We start from the raw sequence: 18,512 nt of genomic DNA, 5'->3' as shown, positions 1-18,512 counted from the left end.
CAGCTATACCCAGGTTTTAGGGCCATAATAATCTCTCCCCGGAACAACACCAGCCATCCCTCCCTGCCCACAGATGTTGCTCCTCCCGACTGGCCTTGGGGAGAGATGGTCCTTAGCTCCCTATATCCCATCCCATCAGCCCCACATTGGCTTGAGTAACTCCAGACTCACCGGAAGACTTGCTTGCCACCACCTCTACTCACAGTTCAAACTAATAACTAAATTACAATAGCTGCAATGCAATGGCAATTACCATTTCAAAAGGCAAGAAGCAGGAGCAGCATCCCTTGCCCCCTGCCCTCGGAGCCTGGGAATCTGAAGGTGGCTAACCAGCAAAGTAACAGACACTGCTAAACAAAAGGAAAACATTTGCTACTAATGTATTAAAAAAAAATCCCACACTGTATTATTCACACATTAATAATAATAAAGATGTCAAACTGTCAGATAAGAAGTTAATCTCGTTCAGAGCACAATTAAAGATGCCATTACCCAACCACCTGGGGCCACTTCCACTTTTACAAGGCAGTGGGTTTAACAGATAACGGGGATGAGAGCACGCCTGGCAAAGCAGCTCGCCCAGCCAAGCCCCCATCACCACCCCACACAACCCTATGGCACCCTCCAGCCAGGGAAGCCAAATAGCGATGGTTTTTATTGGTCAAAAGAGGCTGCGTGCAGATCTGTGCTAGCAAAGCTTTTTGGGGGGGTAATTCCTTCATTTCTGGGATCAACATCCCAATGAAAATTGTCCCTCTGCCCGCCTGGATGATGCCACTGGATACAGGACGGAGGATACCCAAAGGGCAAGACAGAACTGATCTGCAGCATCGCTGGTGCCTGGGGTGAGCTTGTATATCTAGTGGGGTAAAACCCATTGGAAAGCAGCATGTCCATCAGATTCCAGTTGATTTTACAGCACAACGCTCACCAAAAGCGGCACTTTCTGCTTTCGATATGAACTAACGAGCTCTTTGTGAACAGCAAACGGACCCTGAGCCTTTTTTCCCCAGACAGCTGCTGGTCTTTAGGAAGCCGAGGCCAGGGAAGCTGGGCACTCGCTGCTGAGTACAAAGCCACAACCATCAAATTCCGGCCCCTGTGGAAGAGGAGAAATTTTTTGGAGAACGAAACCCTCTCCTGATCATCTGAGGACAGAGTCACTGGTCCGAAATTGGTGAGGACAATGGAGAGGCAGTGATTTATGCTCTGGTCTGCACAGCAGCCTTCAGTCTCTCATTGCACGCTGGAAATTCAATTGGTAACCTGGCAAGGGAGGAGGGCAAAGCTGCTGCTGAGGGGTTTTGCTCACAGACAGGACTTGCAGAGAATTACCAAAGACACCTCTGACCACATCAGCCCAAGCACTGCCCTGGTGCTGCCCGAGGGATGCAAAGTCCAAGAGAGGATGCTGACCTGATGGGCAAGGAAACATCTTCTCATGCAAAATGCCCCAGTTCTCCTCAAGCCCAGGGACCTTCACACCATTTTAGGGAGGAAGTCCAGCAAGAGCATCCAGACACTAATTGCTATTTATACCGCAGGCCAAGCCAGCCTTCCCCACCTCGGTGTAGCCTTCAAAACGCACAGCTCCCACACACCTCCCCAGCTCAGCAGCTGGGCAAGACAGACCACGTTTCTGTAATATTTAGCACCACACACACACGCTACTGCCATGCTTTTTCAGTCTTGGAAAAGATACCAATATTTTAGATTTAGCCATAAAGGACAAGCTTCAAAAAAAAAAAAAAAAGCCAAGGGTTGTCCTGGAAGCAGGAAATTATTCTCAAGCTGTATTAACTGCTTTCAAGACTGGTACACGTGTCCCATACAAGCCCCTCGCAGGGTTTCCTTTTCCGCTGTGTAATGTATGAGGCTCCGTGCCGTGGGCTGGGGTGGGGGTGAGACACAGCAAAAGCAAGGCAGGAGACAGAGCCTGCTTCCCCCACCCAGCAGGATCCCAAAGTGGCACCCAGGGAGCTCCTGGAAATCCAGAGATGCTGCACCGAGGGCTGCAATAAAGGAAAGGGCAAGACTGGAAATGGAGACGTGAAATCACGCAGCCAGCTAATGGCTCGCTCAGTCCAACAACTCCTCAAACCGACGGCATGTTTTTGAGCAAAACTGAAAAAATACGGATTTTTCTTACAAAAATAAAAAAGGCAAATCAGCAAATTGTATTTAAAATGCTCCCCCTCTGCACCTTACAAGCTTGCTCTGCAACAGGACCAGATTATGTTGTCTCTTCTTCCTCGAGGTGTGAAACAAGCAGCGTGTGAAGAAAAAAAAAAAAACAAACACACCACCCTTTCAAAACCAAGCTCCTGGTTTAAAACCCAGGGAGACAACAGCCTCCCCCGCTCCTAGGAGTCACCTTTTCTACCTGCCAGAAGACGGCTGCGCAGCGTCCCAGTGCCTGCAGGGCTCACCCTCCTCTGCCCCTTGCCATCAGGGTTGTGCAAACTTGGAGGATCCTGCCAATTTATACGGCTTCTGCGAGAGCATCCTGTTGCAGCGTGATGATACCAGCTGGGGAATTTTTTTTTCCTCCCCTTGCCCTCTCCAGTATGGAGCTTTAATTTATGGCTCTTTCCCCCACCCCACCGAAGTAAGCGGGTAATGGCTTCTGGCTGATGTGCTTTCTGCAGCCTGTCACTCCAGCTCCGTACCTGACAGGACTGCAGACAGCATCCCTGGAACTGCAACAATTTTTCCAAGACAAAGAACAACTTGCAGAAGCCAGGGAGATTCCCCCCCCCCCCCCCACCCTTTCCTTTATGCCGCTAGAAAAGCTGCTCCAGGAAGGGTGGAAGGATGGCGCAAGGATGGTGCTTTCTGTGTGATCCCTTTCACTTACCTGCCTTACCCTCTCACCACACCTTTTCACATCAGTGCTCTTTTGTACAGAAATATTGTTTAATTTGAAATGTGTTTAATTTGATGTGGCTGTCACATGGGAAAAGGCACACTTCAAGAGTCGAGGTTCTCCGCAGCGCCCTTACTTATTTTAGTCATCCACCATATCTATTTCTTCCCCTCTGTTTCCCCAAATCATTAGTAACAACCATTAATCTCCGCCTGTGAGAATGCTCCTCCCCATACCCTGAGTTTAGCCTCCCTTGGACTTTCGACATTTTAAAGTCTTTTTCCCCTCCTATTTTCCAATTAACTGCTTGAAACTGAGTGGCAGAGTAAGGAACGAAGCCCGGTCACTGTTTGTGAAAGGGTTATTGTACCCTATAACATGATCTCTCGCCTCAAACCTAATGATCAATTAGCAAGAAAAAAGAGGTTCCTCTGTGTTCAGGTGCCCAATCGCCCTCCTAATTGCGCACACACACAAAGACGGCCTACACAATACAATACGGAGCCTCGACAGAGCAGGCGTTTGACAAACCCATGCAGACAAACGGAATAAAATTGAGTTACTAACCATTAAATGTCAAGTGTTTGAAATCTTTCCCCCTCGCGTAAAGAGCAATAGTAATAAATCTTTACGAGAGGGAGCGCGGAGCTTATTCACTCTCCTGACCACCACTGCAAACGGAACAGATGTTTTCATTGAGTTGTCCAACAACGCTGTCTCCAGCTTCTTTTTTTCCTTTTTCCCCCCGAGTGGTTACAAGTTAATTCAAATGCCATCAGTGCACGGGAGCAGTTTGACAGGAGGAACCAATTTATTATCTCCCGCTGCCAATCAAGCACATTAAAGCCATTCAAAGGCAGAAAGGTGCATTAGCACACGTCAGCGATAAATGGGTTTAAAAGCCAGGAGATGGGGAGGAGGACGGATTCACGCGACAACACCAAGGTGAACACCCTAGTCCCCAAAATTGCAGAAACCGTGATAAAACAAGCGTCCTAAGAGTCAGCCCTGCTACCACGCAACCAGCACGGCCAGGGCAGGGCAAGGCCTACCAGCACCCCAGCCCTGAACAGGGGATGCTCCCCGGGATAACGGCACTTTTCTGCCTAGACCCTTCCCAACAGTGGGAGTTTTATTCTGCAATCTCAGCACCATGGCACATATATTCATTTCCAGACGGGTTTTCTTCGACCTGCTTACCTTCATACAGGAACAAGGTGGTTTTCCATAACAAGGACTAGCTAACTAAATTTTCACATTTTAATTGCTCAGATGGTTTTGAGGCAGGTGAAAAGACCTTTTTTACCTTTTTGTTTTTTTTTGTTTTGTTTTGTTTTATTTTCTTATTGTTTCTTTTACAAAGCTGAACACCAGAAAGCAACAACTGCAAACTGGTGTGGGGAGGGAATAGCTTGAATACTTCCATGGTGACCAAGTATAGAAACTTTAATTCACAGAATCAATCAGGTTGGAAGAGCCCTCTGGGATCATTGAGTCCAACCATTGCCCTGACACCACCATGGCAACTAGACCATGGCACTAAGTGCCATGGCCAGGCTTTCCTCAAACCCCTCCAGAGATGGTGACTCCACCACCTCCCTGGGCAGCCCCTTCCAATGGCTAATGACCCTTGCTGAGAAGAAATGCTTCCTAATGTCCAACCTGAACCTCCCCTGGTGAAGCTTGAGGCTGTGTCCTCTTGTCCTATCGCTAGTTGCCTGGGAGAAGAGGCCGACTCCCACTCCACTACAACCTCCCTTCAGGTAGGTTAAACGTTATTCTTTCCCCAAGGTTAGAAGTCTAAAAATTGTGTAAAAAAAAAGTCATGGAGGCTATCGAGGGATACGTTTTGCAGCAGCACAGCCCATCTCAAAACCTTCTGTTCCCAGCACCCTTCACTCAACACACCTACCACTTCGCTGCAGCCCCAGGCTGGATGGCAAAGAACGCCGAAATGCCGTAGTGTAACACATAATGCTCCATTGCTTTCCTCCAGCACGGCACAAACTTCGCCCAAGCGTTGTGTAACGCAAGGGAATCGCCCTGCCTCCTCTCACGTGTTGTTGCTTTGCTCGTCAGTCAAGAAAATTAGCCAGAGAGTGGTGGAGCAGATCCAGATTGCCAAAGTGGCAGATAAAAACATTGTGTACAAACACAGAAGTAGGGGGTAATAGGGTGTATTTTTTTTTCTTCTTTTTTAAACTCCCACAACCCAAATATATCAAATTCTTGATCTGGCAAAATGCACAAATACATTTATCACTGTTTATGACAACATCTTTTTTCTAAAAGGTCCCACTGATAGACTCAAAGTGAAAACAGAGCTCACCTTCCCCACCAAAAATAAAAATTATGAGTGTATGCATATGCAGGTATTTCCCTACAGTACAGGGAAGTACTCCTGGCCCATAATACATTCCCTTAGAATATTAATACCTCCTCAGAGATATATTTATAGCCTCTTAATTTATATACGTGCACATATACTTTTCCCCCTGCCCAGTGTTTTGCGCTTTACCAAGCTTGACTCCCGTTGTTATCCCTGCTCTGTATCAGGTTTGTCACCCATGCTAATGCCTTCAACTGGCCTTAAATCGGGCTGTGATGGTACAGACATCCAAGCCTGGACACTCCAGAGTAACAAGGAGCACAGCCCAATACCCAGCAAGAAGCCAGCCCACAAATGAAGCTCCTACAGACAGCGCTGGGCAGATAATTAATTCTACTAAAGTCATCCGAGACATAAAAATCACCCCAGACCTCATTCCCACAAACACACACCTTTCTCCACTCCTTTGGAAAGGGCTTCGCCCCTGTGCAAGGGCTCACCAGCTCAAACATGAAAGGTGGCGAGATCAAACCTTCAAACGGTCCGATGAGGCAGTTACCAAAAGCAAGGTTACCCTGACGTGTTAATTAGTCCACACTGCAAATATACTTTCTCCCTTCTCTCTCTTTCCCTTCTCAAACGTAAGCATTAACATTACTGCCTATTAGCAAAGCAGATTGAAAATTTAAGTGATTGGTGAAGTGATTAATTTAATGACACAGGATTAAGGGTTTGGGTAGAAGGGAGATTTTTTTCCTTAAGTTTCCTGATGTTGGGAATAACTAATTTTCTAGCCTGAAGTTTTCATTAACGATGCTCTACTTTCTACAGCTCAACAAGTAATTCCATCAACGGGCCTTCTAACGACAAACGACAGAAAAAGGGCTGGAGTTACACGAGCTGAAATCTTCTTCTTAATATACTCAAATATTGTTGTTTATCAGGGTCGTTACCACACTTAGGAACAACCTGGTCCTTGCAGAACACTCAAGAAGCCTGCAAATTCGGTTTTAAACAGTAAATAGCCATTAGATGATGATATTGCTTTCAATTAATACTGAAGATGAAGGTGATGTTCCTATAACCTCCCTTTCTAAAGGAGAATATCCACACTCGCTCTCAGCAATGCCTGTAACAAAGCTCACGACACAGATTCCTAGTCAAAAATACCTCCACCTCTCACAATCAGAGACTAGCAAATTCCTCTGGAATTATCCTTTGTAAAAGGCTATAGCAATCCTGCTAGCTGCACATCCCACCCCACCCCGCTGGGTCTACAGCTAAGGACATCCACCCAGCAGCAAATCGAGGAGCCTAAGGTCTACCTCTGTTTGCCAGCTGACCTTTTGCCTGCCAGATAACCAACAAAAAAGGCTTTACTGGGTTTTTACCATTATGAAACCCTTGCCCCCACGTCAGTGATAACACAGTGGGGTGGCTGGGACACTTGCTGTGCTGTCCCCAAACTCTGTACCCGGCTAGAGACCAGCTTCCATCATGGACTGGCCCACTTGTTTTGCTATGCACTTGCCCTCCCAGCTGGGGATTATTGATACACAGCAGCATGAGAGGGACTTTTTACAAGGTCATGTAGTGAAAGAGGGGAGATTTAGATGAGATATCAGGAAGAAATTCTTCCCTGTGAGGGTGGTAAGACACTGGCCCAGGTTGCCCACAGAAGATGTGGCTGCCCCCTCCCTGGCAGTGTTCAAGGCCAGGTTGTATGGGGCTTGGAGCAACCTGGTCTGGTGGAAGGTGTCCACCAGAGGTGTCCAGAGGGGGTTGGAACTAGATGATCTTTAAGGTCCCTTCCAACCCAAACCATTCTGTGATCATCAACTGAAGCTGATCTGAGGCAACACCACAGCAAGGCGATAGCCTCCCTTGCCCTCTTGCACCATCTTAACTCCTACGACTTCTACGTCCACCTGATCTTGCAGTTCTGCCATCAGCTCTGCCTAAATACTGAACTAGCTGAAAACTAGCAGAAGAAAAAAAATCCTTGAACAAATAGATGTTAGCTGCACCCTAAGCACTTAATGTTGGTGTAACTGGGGTGGGGAAAGGTCCGTGGCTGTCGAGCTCTCACCTTCCTCCCACTTGCACATTCCTACCTTCCCTTCCTGAAGCTTTTCTTTGGAGCATTTTTGTAGCTGTTTCAGCAAACTAACACACACACACACAAATACAGGGATAGTTTTCCCACTAACTTGGCAGGCGTTAACAGCTCAGCTCAGCACAGCCCTGGCTGCAGGGAGGACAGTAACTCCTGGCTGGAGCTGGTGCAGCTTCTAAGCTTAAACCTTGGATGGAGCACCTCTAAAGGGAAAGCAGGTGATGTCTTTCCTTAGACCAAACACAGGCACAGAGACCCTTCCCCACCAATTCAGCCAAGTACAGAGTCACAGGAAGGAATTGCCCAGCAGCATTGGCATGAAGAGGGCACAGCCACTGCTTTAACACCCATTTCTAACACACAAGTTGCCTTTCCCAAGCTCTCCATCCACTCTACTACCAGTGCCACCACGTTTTCCAAAAGTATCTTCCAACTTGCCAAGTTTTGCTAGAAGCCAGCCTACCTTGTAGCATTCACAAAGGCTCTTGTGCTGCCCTGGGTTCCCAACACACTGTGTGCTGCCTTGCTCCTTCCAGGGAGTTAACCCCAAGCTTTAAAGCCATCCTCTGTGCTCTTCAGAGTCACACCTCCTTAGTACCCAATTAGCACCTCATTAACAGTATGCCCACCATTCTTTCTGGTCTTGCCAGGGCGACTTTTAACCCCGTGGTGCACAGAGATTAAATTAATTTTCTCTTTTTTAGCTTTAGCATTTCATTTTGAGCAAGAAGGAGACAACAGCAGACATGCTAGGGCAGCCCCTCTGCTCCAGCTGTAGCTGCATTCCCCTGCAAGCAAGCAGGGAGGCCAGGAGGCACCAAAGGGAAAAGAGTCCCGTGCTCAGACACCCACGGTCCCACCTCCAAAGCTGTCCCCAACAGATGGCCCACAAGCCTCATGCGTGGATATCTGGCCCAGACAGCCCTGAAACAATTTAATCAGTCCAGAACTATGCAGAGACCAGAGCCAGCACTTTTTTTTTTCCCCCCTTCCAGTGATGCATGAGGCAAGTGCCATCACTGAGGAGCCGCAGATGCCTACAGCTGTGGGATCAAACGAGCCTGCAGGGTTTAGCCAAGACAGCCCGTGCTCAATCACACACAGATAACCATATCTTCAGCAGCAGCTTGAATGGCCCGGCACCCCCAGGGACCTTACCCGGGTGCCAAAGCATCTGGCTGCCCAGGACCAGAGCCCTGCAGTGACAGGCTGTGGCAGAAGAGATGATCACCTTGGAAACTACAGATACAGCGCACAGAGGATGGCAGCCTTCCCTGCCTGGAGAAGAAAAGCCCTCTGGTCTGGTCCTCGCCTACGATGGAGAATCAAGTCATCCGCAAATATCAGAGGGACACGCTGCCTCAGATCCACGTGCAGAGCTACCAGCGAGCGCCCTGCCACTGCCTGCTAAATACCAAGTTCCTCTTCCAGGCCTCTTGTGAAATAATTCTCCATCCCAGAAGGCCCTGAAATACCAGAGTTGACACATATCAACCTAATTACTTTACTCACCACCAGCCAAGAAAGTACACCTACACTGCAGCAGTGCTCCACTATCCCTGGGCCCCTCTGAGACTGCAACAACTTGGGGTGCATGGTAAGAGCCACAACTCCATGGGAAATGTCCACTATGGACCATTTTCAATCAATCAATTAGGTTGGAAGAGACCTCTGGGATCATTGAGTCCAAACTTTGACCTAACACCACTGTGTCAACTAGACCATGGCACTAAGTGCCATGTCCAGTCTTTTCTTAAACATATCCAGAGACAGTGACTCCACCACCTCCCTGGGCAGCCCCTTCCAATGTCTAATGACCCCTTCCAAGAAGAAATTCTTCCTAATGTCCAACCTGAACCTCCCCTGGTGAAGTTTGAGGCTATGCCCTCTTGTCCCATCGCTAGTTGCCTGGGAGAAGAGGTGAAGCAGGTCTCAAAGAGCAAGGCCAAGCTCTGCCCTTCAGAACTTCGTGGAAAAATATCCATATGTTTTGGAGTTGCTTTTGGTTTCCCTCAAAAAAAGTCAGCTTTCCTCTCAAATTCCTCATGTCTCCTTGCTGTGAGCAGAAGATATGGTCTGCTCAACATAGCCTGCTCTGGAAGGGCTCCAGTTTGCCCTGCAAAAGCATAATCCGAGTTTCCCCACTGCAGAAAGTCAAACCACACTATCAGAAACTTGTCAGACAGTAAAGCTCTCCTGTTTGGTGCCAAGAGCCAGACTGGGATCCTCAGACATCCAACGACACGGCCAACAGACAGCCAAGTGTGCGAGCAAGACTGCAGAATTCATGACTTGGTCAATGCCACCGACAGCTTTGGGTGTCTCCAGCAATCACCCTCTCTTCTACTGTATTTAACTGAAATTCCTGCGACAGCATTTGGAAGACACCATCTGCAAGTCCCCAAACAGCAGGGTTTTTTGTAAGCTCGCAAAGGCCTGCCCACCCTGTTCCCAGAGCACGAGCTATTTACGGTGCCTTTACCAGCTCAGCAAAAGTCACTCACAGCAAAGGGGGGACAAAAGCAAACCGTAAAATTCCCCGTCAGTCATCTGCCGTGCTTTCTGAGCACGGTGAAGCCAGGGGATGGAGAGCACAGCCTGTGCCTCCTGGGAAGGGAAGGAACAAGGGGGCTTTGAGTGGAAAACACAGCCCCATACATTGCACACACGCTCTTATAATTTCCACCCACCCTCTACCTCCTGCCATGAGCACGTCCCCACCTCCAGCTCAGCATCCCCCAGCCACCCGTCCCTCCGCGTCACGGTGGCACCGAGCTGCTGAGTCAGGGAGCACACGAGGCCTTTGCCCACAACCCCGCACCCAGGCAGGCTCTGAGCGCTGAGCCAGCACCACTCAGGGCTGTCAATCATCAGCAGCCCCAATTGCTGAGTTAGAGTTTCTCCTTGGCCCCATGCTGGCACACATTAAAAAGCAGGAGGAGGTGCTGAGGCAGCCAACTTTGGGGTTAAGCATCCCACCAGGCACTGGAGGCATCCCAGTGATGCTCACAGGAAGGCATCCCATCAAGCTGGTGGGGCGGAGAGCCGAGAGCCTCAGCTGCCCACTCTCCTGCCCAGAAATGACTAAGGGTATCAAAGAGCAGGCAGCCCAGCCATCCCATGCACCTTTCCCAGCTTCACCAACATCTTCTCACACTCACATTGCCCTGGGGGTGGTCAAGCCTTGCAACTAAATCCTGGCGGGTTTACCCCTCTGTTGTGCACTGCTCGACCTCAGCAGGCTTTACAGAGGAGATCAGTCCTCCAAATTCAGTCCCCTCTCCCAGTTTTGAGCAGGGCATGCAGGACCAAGGTCTGATGGGCAGGAGCGACACCTTGTCCCCAGCCCACCCGGGCAACTACGCCCCTGCCACATGAGGCCTGAGAGCAAAGCCAAGTGCATGGTATCAGCTCCGGTGCAACGACTAAAGCGTTTCCCACTCTTTTAAGACAACATTATTCCACTGATGTTGAAATGTTATCGCTAGGATGAAGGGAAAGTGGAATTGCACTCGTCTGAATGGCCTCTTTTGTCATGCGTTTCACAAGGCGTTGAGGCATGAAAGCTTTCCGAGAAACTCGGGTGAGTCCAAGGCTAGGTGGTTATACGGCTAATTGCAGACCCGACATGATGGATCATCTTCATTTTCCCGTTCCTGTCCTGCATAGAGCAAATCCATTTGCTGGACAATTAGACTCCAGTCATTACATTATGCTAAGAAGATGTTCCTTTTGCCACGGGGAGGACCCCAACCAAGAGAAACTAGGAGCACTGCCTGCCCATCCCCACCTGCTGACAAATCCGGGGCTACAGGTAACCCCACCTACAGCAACACCACCGCCCTGGCACATCAGCGAGCATCGCACCTTGCCAGAGACCTCCAGACACCCACCCGGCTGCAATAGCCACACTGCTCTCCCTTACCCTCTTAAAAGGTTTGTGATTCACTGAAATGGCCCTTGGAAGCAGCTGACATGGGTTCTCCCGGTGCCTTGTCTCACCCGTGCCACCACAGCCCAACCGGTCACTATCCCCACTCCTCCTCCTCCTCTCCAGGCGTCTCCCCCCTGGCCCCTGCAATCGCTTTCACCTTCCTCAAGCTCATATCTCCTATTCCCCACGCTCCCCCCTCCACATGTGTGAGTGTTTCCATTACTTCTGGGTGAAATAACTGACTAGAGGGTCAGTCCACCTGAAAATTGCTCTCCCCGGACCTAAACGAAACAGATGGGCATTGATGAGGTTTTGGGAGAAATTAATCAGCCTGGACCGGCGGCAGCGCCAGCAGCTCCCTCTGCCCAATCTCGCCTAATGAATTCCGAGCTCTCTGTCTTAATAGCTCCTGACAAGACTAATTTACTCTTGTAAGTGATTAGAGGGGGGAATGATCTCTTAATTGTTGCTTAAGGTTCCTTTCGGCATGGCAGGCAGCAAGCGGGGACTGCTCGGGTTGGGGTTAGGTGGGGATGCACCCGAGGATGCCGTAGGGAGGGGAGGAGGGGGCTGCACACGGCATTCACTCGATGCCACGGTGATGGGCACTTCTAACAGACCTCAGAAAAGGAGCTGTGTTTTTTCTAGCTAAGAGGCACCACATACAGTTCTGCTACTTACACCCCAGTCAGGATAGAAGAAAGGTGTTTCCCAGATTATATATATATTTTTTTTTTTAAAGTTAATAAGCTTAACTCAGAAAACATCCACCAACAGCAGAAAACACAGAAATGCTGTTTGTCAACACTTTCAAGGCTGACATTTCCCCCGGTACATCTAGAAACAAAATCCCAGGGTGCCAATATTCTTAAGAGTGAATTTCATTTCTGTACAGTGTAATACAAAGTTTAAAAAAAAAAAAATTCAACCCTCAAAGTAATTTCCAAGCACAATTTTACTCACACAATATCTCACTGGAAAGCTGACTGTCAGAAATCTTCCCCCATTTGCTGCCAAAATAGAAGTTCAGACCAATTCCCAGAAGGTATTTCAAGCTCAAGTACTTCAAGAACCATGTACTTGGTGAGGAAGCATTTCCATTAAGTATTTCGCAACCAGCTCTCACTCCTGCTCTGGCACGGCTGCTCCCCTCCCTGGGACTTGTCTGGGGCATGTTTGGCACTAAGTGTATTTGCAGAGACATCAGCAATCGAGGGGCAGGGAGCATACAGACAGCAAAGCAAAGAAACCAGGTGTGAAGTGACCTCTAAGGGGTGGGCTCGCTGAAGGAGGGTGTGAAAAATGACATGGATGCAAGTTATCAGGGGGATAAAAACTAGAACAAAATTACAGTGAAGTCAAGTCCTTCCTGTCCTTACATTGTTTGTGGCTCGTCTTCTGCAGTACTGTGGGTAAAGGCACCCGAGAAGCTGTTTTCAGTATTATTTCCCATTGCAAATAAACCTGAGCATCACTGCAAGACAACCCCCCCCAGGCAGATGGCTGCGGCTCCAGCAAGCCTTCTCCTGAGGACACATCTCTGCGCAGACCTATGCTACCACCCAGGAGCTTCCACACCGTCTATCCACAACCCGCCACCGAGACTCCAGGTCCTTCCTCCTTGCTCAGACACCACCCCAAATCCCACAAGCAGGACACCGTGAGCTGCAAAAGATGCAACCAAGGAGACCTCCAAGAAGAGACAAAAGCCTCAGCTGGAAGCCCTGGTTGAGCTGAGGAGACCTCTCCAGAGTCCTCCAACCCTTGACAGCTCCGGTGATGACTTAGGTGCGGCAAAAGCCCTTTTTTAAGAAGGCTGCTGCTCATGTTGCATGGTTGAAGGCAGCAGTAGATGTGAGAAGGGGCCTCCATAGCCTCCATCCCAGCCACCCTCCGCTCCCAATCGATTCCTCCCACATTAAAAGCCAGTCACCAGCCCTGATTGAAGAGCACAAGTTTAATGGACTGAGAGCCTGGAAAGAGGCTGAGAACAACCAGGTCGATTTCTGCATTTACTAAAAACCGATCCCTAGCTAAATAAAGAAAAATAAGCTAAATCTGTCAATAAAAAGAAAAGCATTTCTTTAATCCTTTTCCATCAGGGGGTGGGCAGCAGCAGACCCCCTGCCCATGGGCATGCCCCACTTACCCACGGGAGTATCCTCGTTGATCAGCAGGTAGGTGTCGAAGAAGTAGTTTATGAAGTATGGCAGCCGATTGCCCCGACCTGGGAAGAGGACAAAAGCAAGGTGTTATTTCCCTGGCCTGTCATGCACGGGCCAGCACAGCTGGGAGAGGCTCAGGACACAGAGATGCACGCGGGGGACCGGGCTCATCGCTTGGCATCACGATGGGGATGGGTACCCCCAAGATGAGGGCGGACAGACAAGGACAGAAAGCATGGCACAGTCCCCGGTAGAAGCTGGTAGAAGCAGAGGGGAAGGGGGAAGCCAACAGCTCAGGGACCGGGAACATCAATTATTGTTTTAGTGCATGATTAATACCTTCACTTTGTTCCCACAGTTAAGATCCTTTTGCCTTGTCAGCCATCCCAGCAAAACCCCGTGCGCCTCCCCTCTCCCGATCGCCTTTCCCTCTAATTGCCTCCTTTCACCTTTAATAACCAGGCTCACTCCTTTCTACTCCCTTTTTTACGGAGCTGGAAGCTCACGAGGCTGCCCCCAGACTGCAGCCTCATTAGGTGACACAGAGTCAAGTGCAGAGCCACGTAGGAGAACAACGACCGCAGCCTGAACCAAGGGAAAAGTCAACCAGGAACAATTTACCATTCGAGGGATGCAGGAAAAGAGGTGGTGGGAGAGAAACACGACGATTTCACAAGAAGGTTTGGTGTTGACCGAGCTGCATCTGAGGGATGGGTTTTCCCTGATACGCAGCCAGATTCGGCCAAGCCTGCAGGCTTTAAGAAATGCAGTTCAGCTGCCAGGCATCAAAACCAGGGCTGCTTGTGGGCAAGCAGAGGTTTGAACTGGTCTGGCCAAAATAGTTCATGGCCATTGATGGGGAGTCCCAAGAGCCAGTCCCCAGGGCGGGGAAGAGGCAGGACCAGGGTCCCAAGCGTGGCCCCTGGCATGGGCACTCGCTGGAAGTGACGGAGCATCACTTCCCCGCTGCAACCTCTCATGAGTGCTTTTGGTTTGAGCCCAACCAAAACCCAAGATGGTGCAAATATAAAAAAAATCGCCAACAAAGCAGCAGCATGACACCCCCTCGCAACCCCCACCACTGCCAGATGCAGATCCAGCCAGGCTCCTGCCAACACAGCCATTGCAGAGCACCCCTCCTTCCTTACCCCAGCCGCAAAGACACTGCTTCAGGCAAAGGGATAGCAAAGCCCAGGTGAGATCAGGTGTCCAGGTTTCCCTCCTGACCATGCTACGCTTTGCCATCACCCTCATGCCCTGTGCTCAGCATCCCACGTTAAGAAAGAACCAGACCACATTTCAGCATCCTCCTGCTCTGCCAAAGCTCCTGATGTTCCCAAGACCTCTCAGGCACAAGTCCCAGCTGTGCTCGTGCACAAAACCTGCTCAGCACCCATGGGAAACCCACTCGGGGGGGACAGGACATGGGCATGGGATGGGGGGGCTGCCTGGGCTCCTCTGGGGCTCCTCCATAAGAAGACAGGGATTTTCAGCCCTGCCCTCTTTCCCGAGGCACCAGGTTTGTTAAACACCTCGAGAAGTGGGAAAGCGCTAGAGGCAGCGCTCTTGCAAAGGCACATTTAAATCTCAGCCTCTGGATTTAAGTACCTGGAAAGAAAATGAGAAGGACCCCGACAAAATGGGTTATTTGGAGCTAATGGCATCTCCAGAGGCTTCGAAGTGCACTCATACCTGCTGCTGTGTCAGGGCCAGGAGGCTTTGCAGGGGGCAGATGAGGCTAAAACACACCGAGCCACCTTCCCACAGGGAATTCCCTTCTGCAAATTCCTCTATTTCAAAATACATTTCTTAATATCACCAGTATACTAAAAACAAGTTGCATTTCCAAAATCCAGCTGCCACCTAGTCTGGGATCCCACTTTTCCTTTCACATTTAATATCCAGGATTGCCACAGCTCTGTTGGCTTTGGGCACACCAGTCCTTTCACAGAAATTAATTTGTGAATGACAGCCACGCGCCACACAGCCTGAGAGCGAGTTCACGCTTTCCCAAAGGCATCACCATGAACCAGCCATCATCTGTGGCTTCATCTAATGGAACATCAGCTGGATTTTCCCTCTGCGAGACTGCCACAGCCTCCTGGCCATACCCTGGGATACACCACCACTGTATCCCTCAACACTGCTCTTGCCTGTGGTCCCCCAGTAAGGTGCGTGGCAGAAAATCATCACTTCCACCACACACTCGTAACCCTTTATTCCTCCTTCCTGTGCTACCGACAGGCTCCAAGGGATCACGGATCAATGTTGTTTTGATGTGCTGGGAGATTTTCTTCCCTCTGTGTGTCTTCCACAGCTGCTCCATGTTATCCCTGCAAAACCTGCTGCCACCTTGCCCTTCAGAGCCAGTACTCACATCCTTGACCACTGCTGATGCAAGAGCACAGTAATCACGGACCCACCATCTCACCTCCAATGGGACATAGCAGACCACTCCTGGCAAGTGATCTCTCCAGGGGCAAGTTTTAGGAGGCTCAGACTGGGACAAAGGACATGCTGAGTTGTCCTTTTTACTCATTTTTTTCCCCTTCCAGAGGAGTGACAGGGCAGTTAACTAGTGAGGCTACACTTGATCCAACACGACACCAGCGAGAGATTGACTGCGCCTGTCAGTCACCGCTAATGTCATCCCCTGACTGCTTCATCAGGCTGCCAATCTGTGCAAGCCATCTTGAGGCTTCAGTAGGGGGGAAAAAGAAAGAAAAAAAGCCTTTATTGCAAAGGGTACAGGGCTATCAAACGGACACACGCTCGCTATTGTTTATCAGCAAGCGCCACACAGGCACACACCCTGCAGCACCCCGGGGCTTTAGCCCACTCATGCAACAATCCCAGTTTTCACGGGGCTTTGCTATACGTTTACGGTACTTGTGCACCCCAGGATGTCAAAGCCCGGTCCCAGAAGCACGTTTGCTGCACCAGAAAGCAGCTGTCCCACAAAATCACATCCATCAGCCATGCTGGACCTACGTCCCCCCCTTGCCCACATGCTGGGGAAGACGGAGCGCATCATGCTCTCAGGGCAGAGCCCGGCAGTGGGAGGAAAGCTGATCTACCTACCCAGACCCCTGCCCTTCCCTCCAGCTAGAATTAGAGAAGAGGTTTTGCAGCTCAGAGAGGAGTTATTTCCCACATAGCATATATCAAAGCACAATTCAGGTAATAATTTTGCTGCTGAAAGCACGGGGAGAGCCCTGCCAGTAACACCTCTGCTGCTGAACAGCTAACAAGCTTCTGCTTTACATCCTTGCCTTGTGTCCACTCCCTCTAATTTCCTTTCAGCTTTAGTTACATAAAATGCCCTAACGCCACGTCTATCATCAGGTCCATCACCAGCTTTAACTTCTTGAACCCACATCTGGAAGTTGCCAAGGTCACCTTCCCACTGAGCTACACCAGGAGCATCTACCACCGTTGGGTTCACCCGCACACCCTCCTCCTCCAAGTCTTTTTCCAATCCCTCCCAGGAAGGGCCATCTGAGGCCACATGTGCCCTTTTACTGACTGCAGGAAAAGCAGTTGCACGGGAGCACACCATGCAGGTCCCCAGGACCGCATGCGATGGAGATGGGTGCTCTGCTGACCCACCCCAGCCACATCTCCCCATCACCACAGCAATTGCCGCTCTGCCTTTAGATACTCACAGGGAGACCACAAACACAGCAAGTGTTACCCTTGGACCTCGCAAATGTGAGACCCAAGCAGGGAGAGGAGGGGAGAGAGAAGAGCACGGCGCTGGGCAGACAGAAGGATGGCTTACCTGGTGAGACCAGCTCCAGGAGCAAGAGGGGAAGCAGAAAGTTGCCGGCAGCAGCGTCACGCTTCATGGTTCCTGTCAAAGAAGAAAGGCAGGGTCAAGTCCAGCACTTTATAGACATTACCTTGTCCCCCCAAACCTAGCAGGCTCAGGGATGCAACCCTGCCCCAGCTTGCACCTTAGTGCCCTGATGCCCATGACTCCTCACGACAAGGCAGAAGAATAAAACAGTAACAAGGAGCTGATGAGCACAGCCGCATCCTGCCATGGTTTCCTGACCTTTAAATACAAAGCCCTTTCCAAACCAACCCCGCAAAACCTCAAAGTCCTGCTTTGCAAGGAAATTAATACACATATTTTAAAACATTCCACCCCAGAGGCAGGTATAAACCATATACATTACAGAATATAGGCACAACAGAAACCCCTGGGCAGCTCACATAGAGCCGAAGACCCCCCCTCCAAAGCAGACAGGACATCTCAGTGACCCGTCTCCAAAGCTCTCCCTGTTTCTGCAGGTGCTGTGAAAGGTGTGGGCCAGGGGAATATTTTCCTACCAGCTCAGCACATCCACGCAGCAGCAGACCCAGGGACACGAAAGGCAGAGAGCGTACATGACAGCCAGCCTTTCGGGCAGCAAACACAGAGATGAACCCGTACTGAAATCCATGAGCAGCTCCCACTCAAGATCAAGCAATAGCTACACGTATTTTATTTTTACTGGTGAGAAGACAGTTCATAACAACTCTGTCACCATAGAAAGGGCCCTAAATTCTAAGTTCTTCAGCTATTTTGCCACGGGAGAGGGCCTAGGCGAAAGAAAGAGGCCTAGGCGAAAGAAAGAGGCCTAGGCGAAAGAAAGAGGCCTAGGCGAAAGAAAGAGGCCTAGGCGAAAGAAAGAGGCCTAGGCGAAAGAAAGAGGCCTAGGCGAAAGAAAGAGGCCTAGGCGAAAGAAAGAGGCCTAGGCGAAAGAAAGAGGCCTAGGCGAAAGAAAGAGGCCTAGGCGAAAGAAAGAGGCCTAGGCGAAAGAAAGAGGCCTAGGCGAAAGAAAGAGGCCTAGGCGAAAGAAAGAGGCCTAGGCGAAAGAAAGAGGCCTAGGCGAAAGAAAGAGGCCTAGGCGAAAGAAAGAGGCCTAGGCAAGAAAACTGTGCTGTGGTCTTTTTTGTGCATCTTTAGGAAACACATCACGAGCCTAAGAAAACACTTGGGATCAGTGCTGCCCAGCTTTTAGGTGTATCATGCCAATCTCCCTGGAAAACACAGGCAGGGCAGGCGAGTTCAGTCCTCTGCCCTGCCAACAAATTTCTGACTTCTGAGCGTTCGG

General features: G+C 49.9%; 1 protein-coding gene across 1 annotated transcript in view; it reads right to left on the bottom strand.

The window, feature by feature from the left end:
• The window catches only part of CDH23 (cadherin related 23), a 198,655-nt gene extending 183,665 nt beyond the window's left edge, over positions 1–14,990 (bottom strand). The window contains 2 exon segments of the mRNA XM_068416505.1: positions 13,395–13,472; positions 14,819–14,990. Coding sequence (XP_068272606.1) covers positions 13,395–13,472; positions 14,819–14,990 — 250 coding nt within the window.
• Positions 14,991–18,512: the final 3,522 nt, after the last annotated feature.

This window comes from Nyctibius grandis, chromosome 20 (assembly GCF_013368605.1).
Source record: "Nyctibius grandis isolate bNycGra1 chromosome 20, bNycGra1.pri, whole genome shotgun sequence".
NCBI lineage: Eukaryota > Metazoa > Chordata > Aves > Nyctibiiformes > Nyctibiidae > Nyctibius > Nyctibius grandis.
Note: the sequence above shows the minus strand (reverse complement) of the source record. Positions and strands in the feature narration are given on the sequence as shown.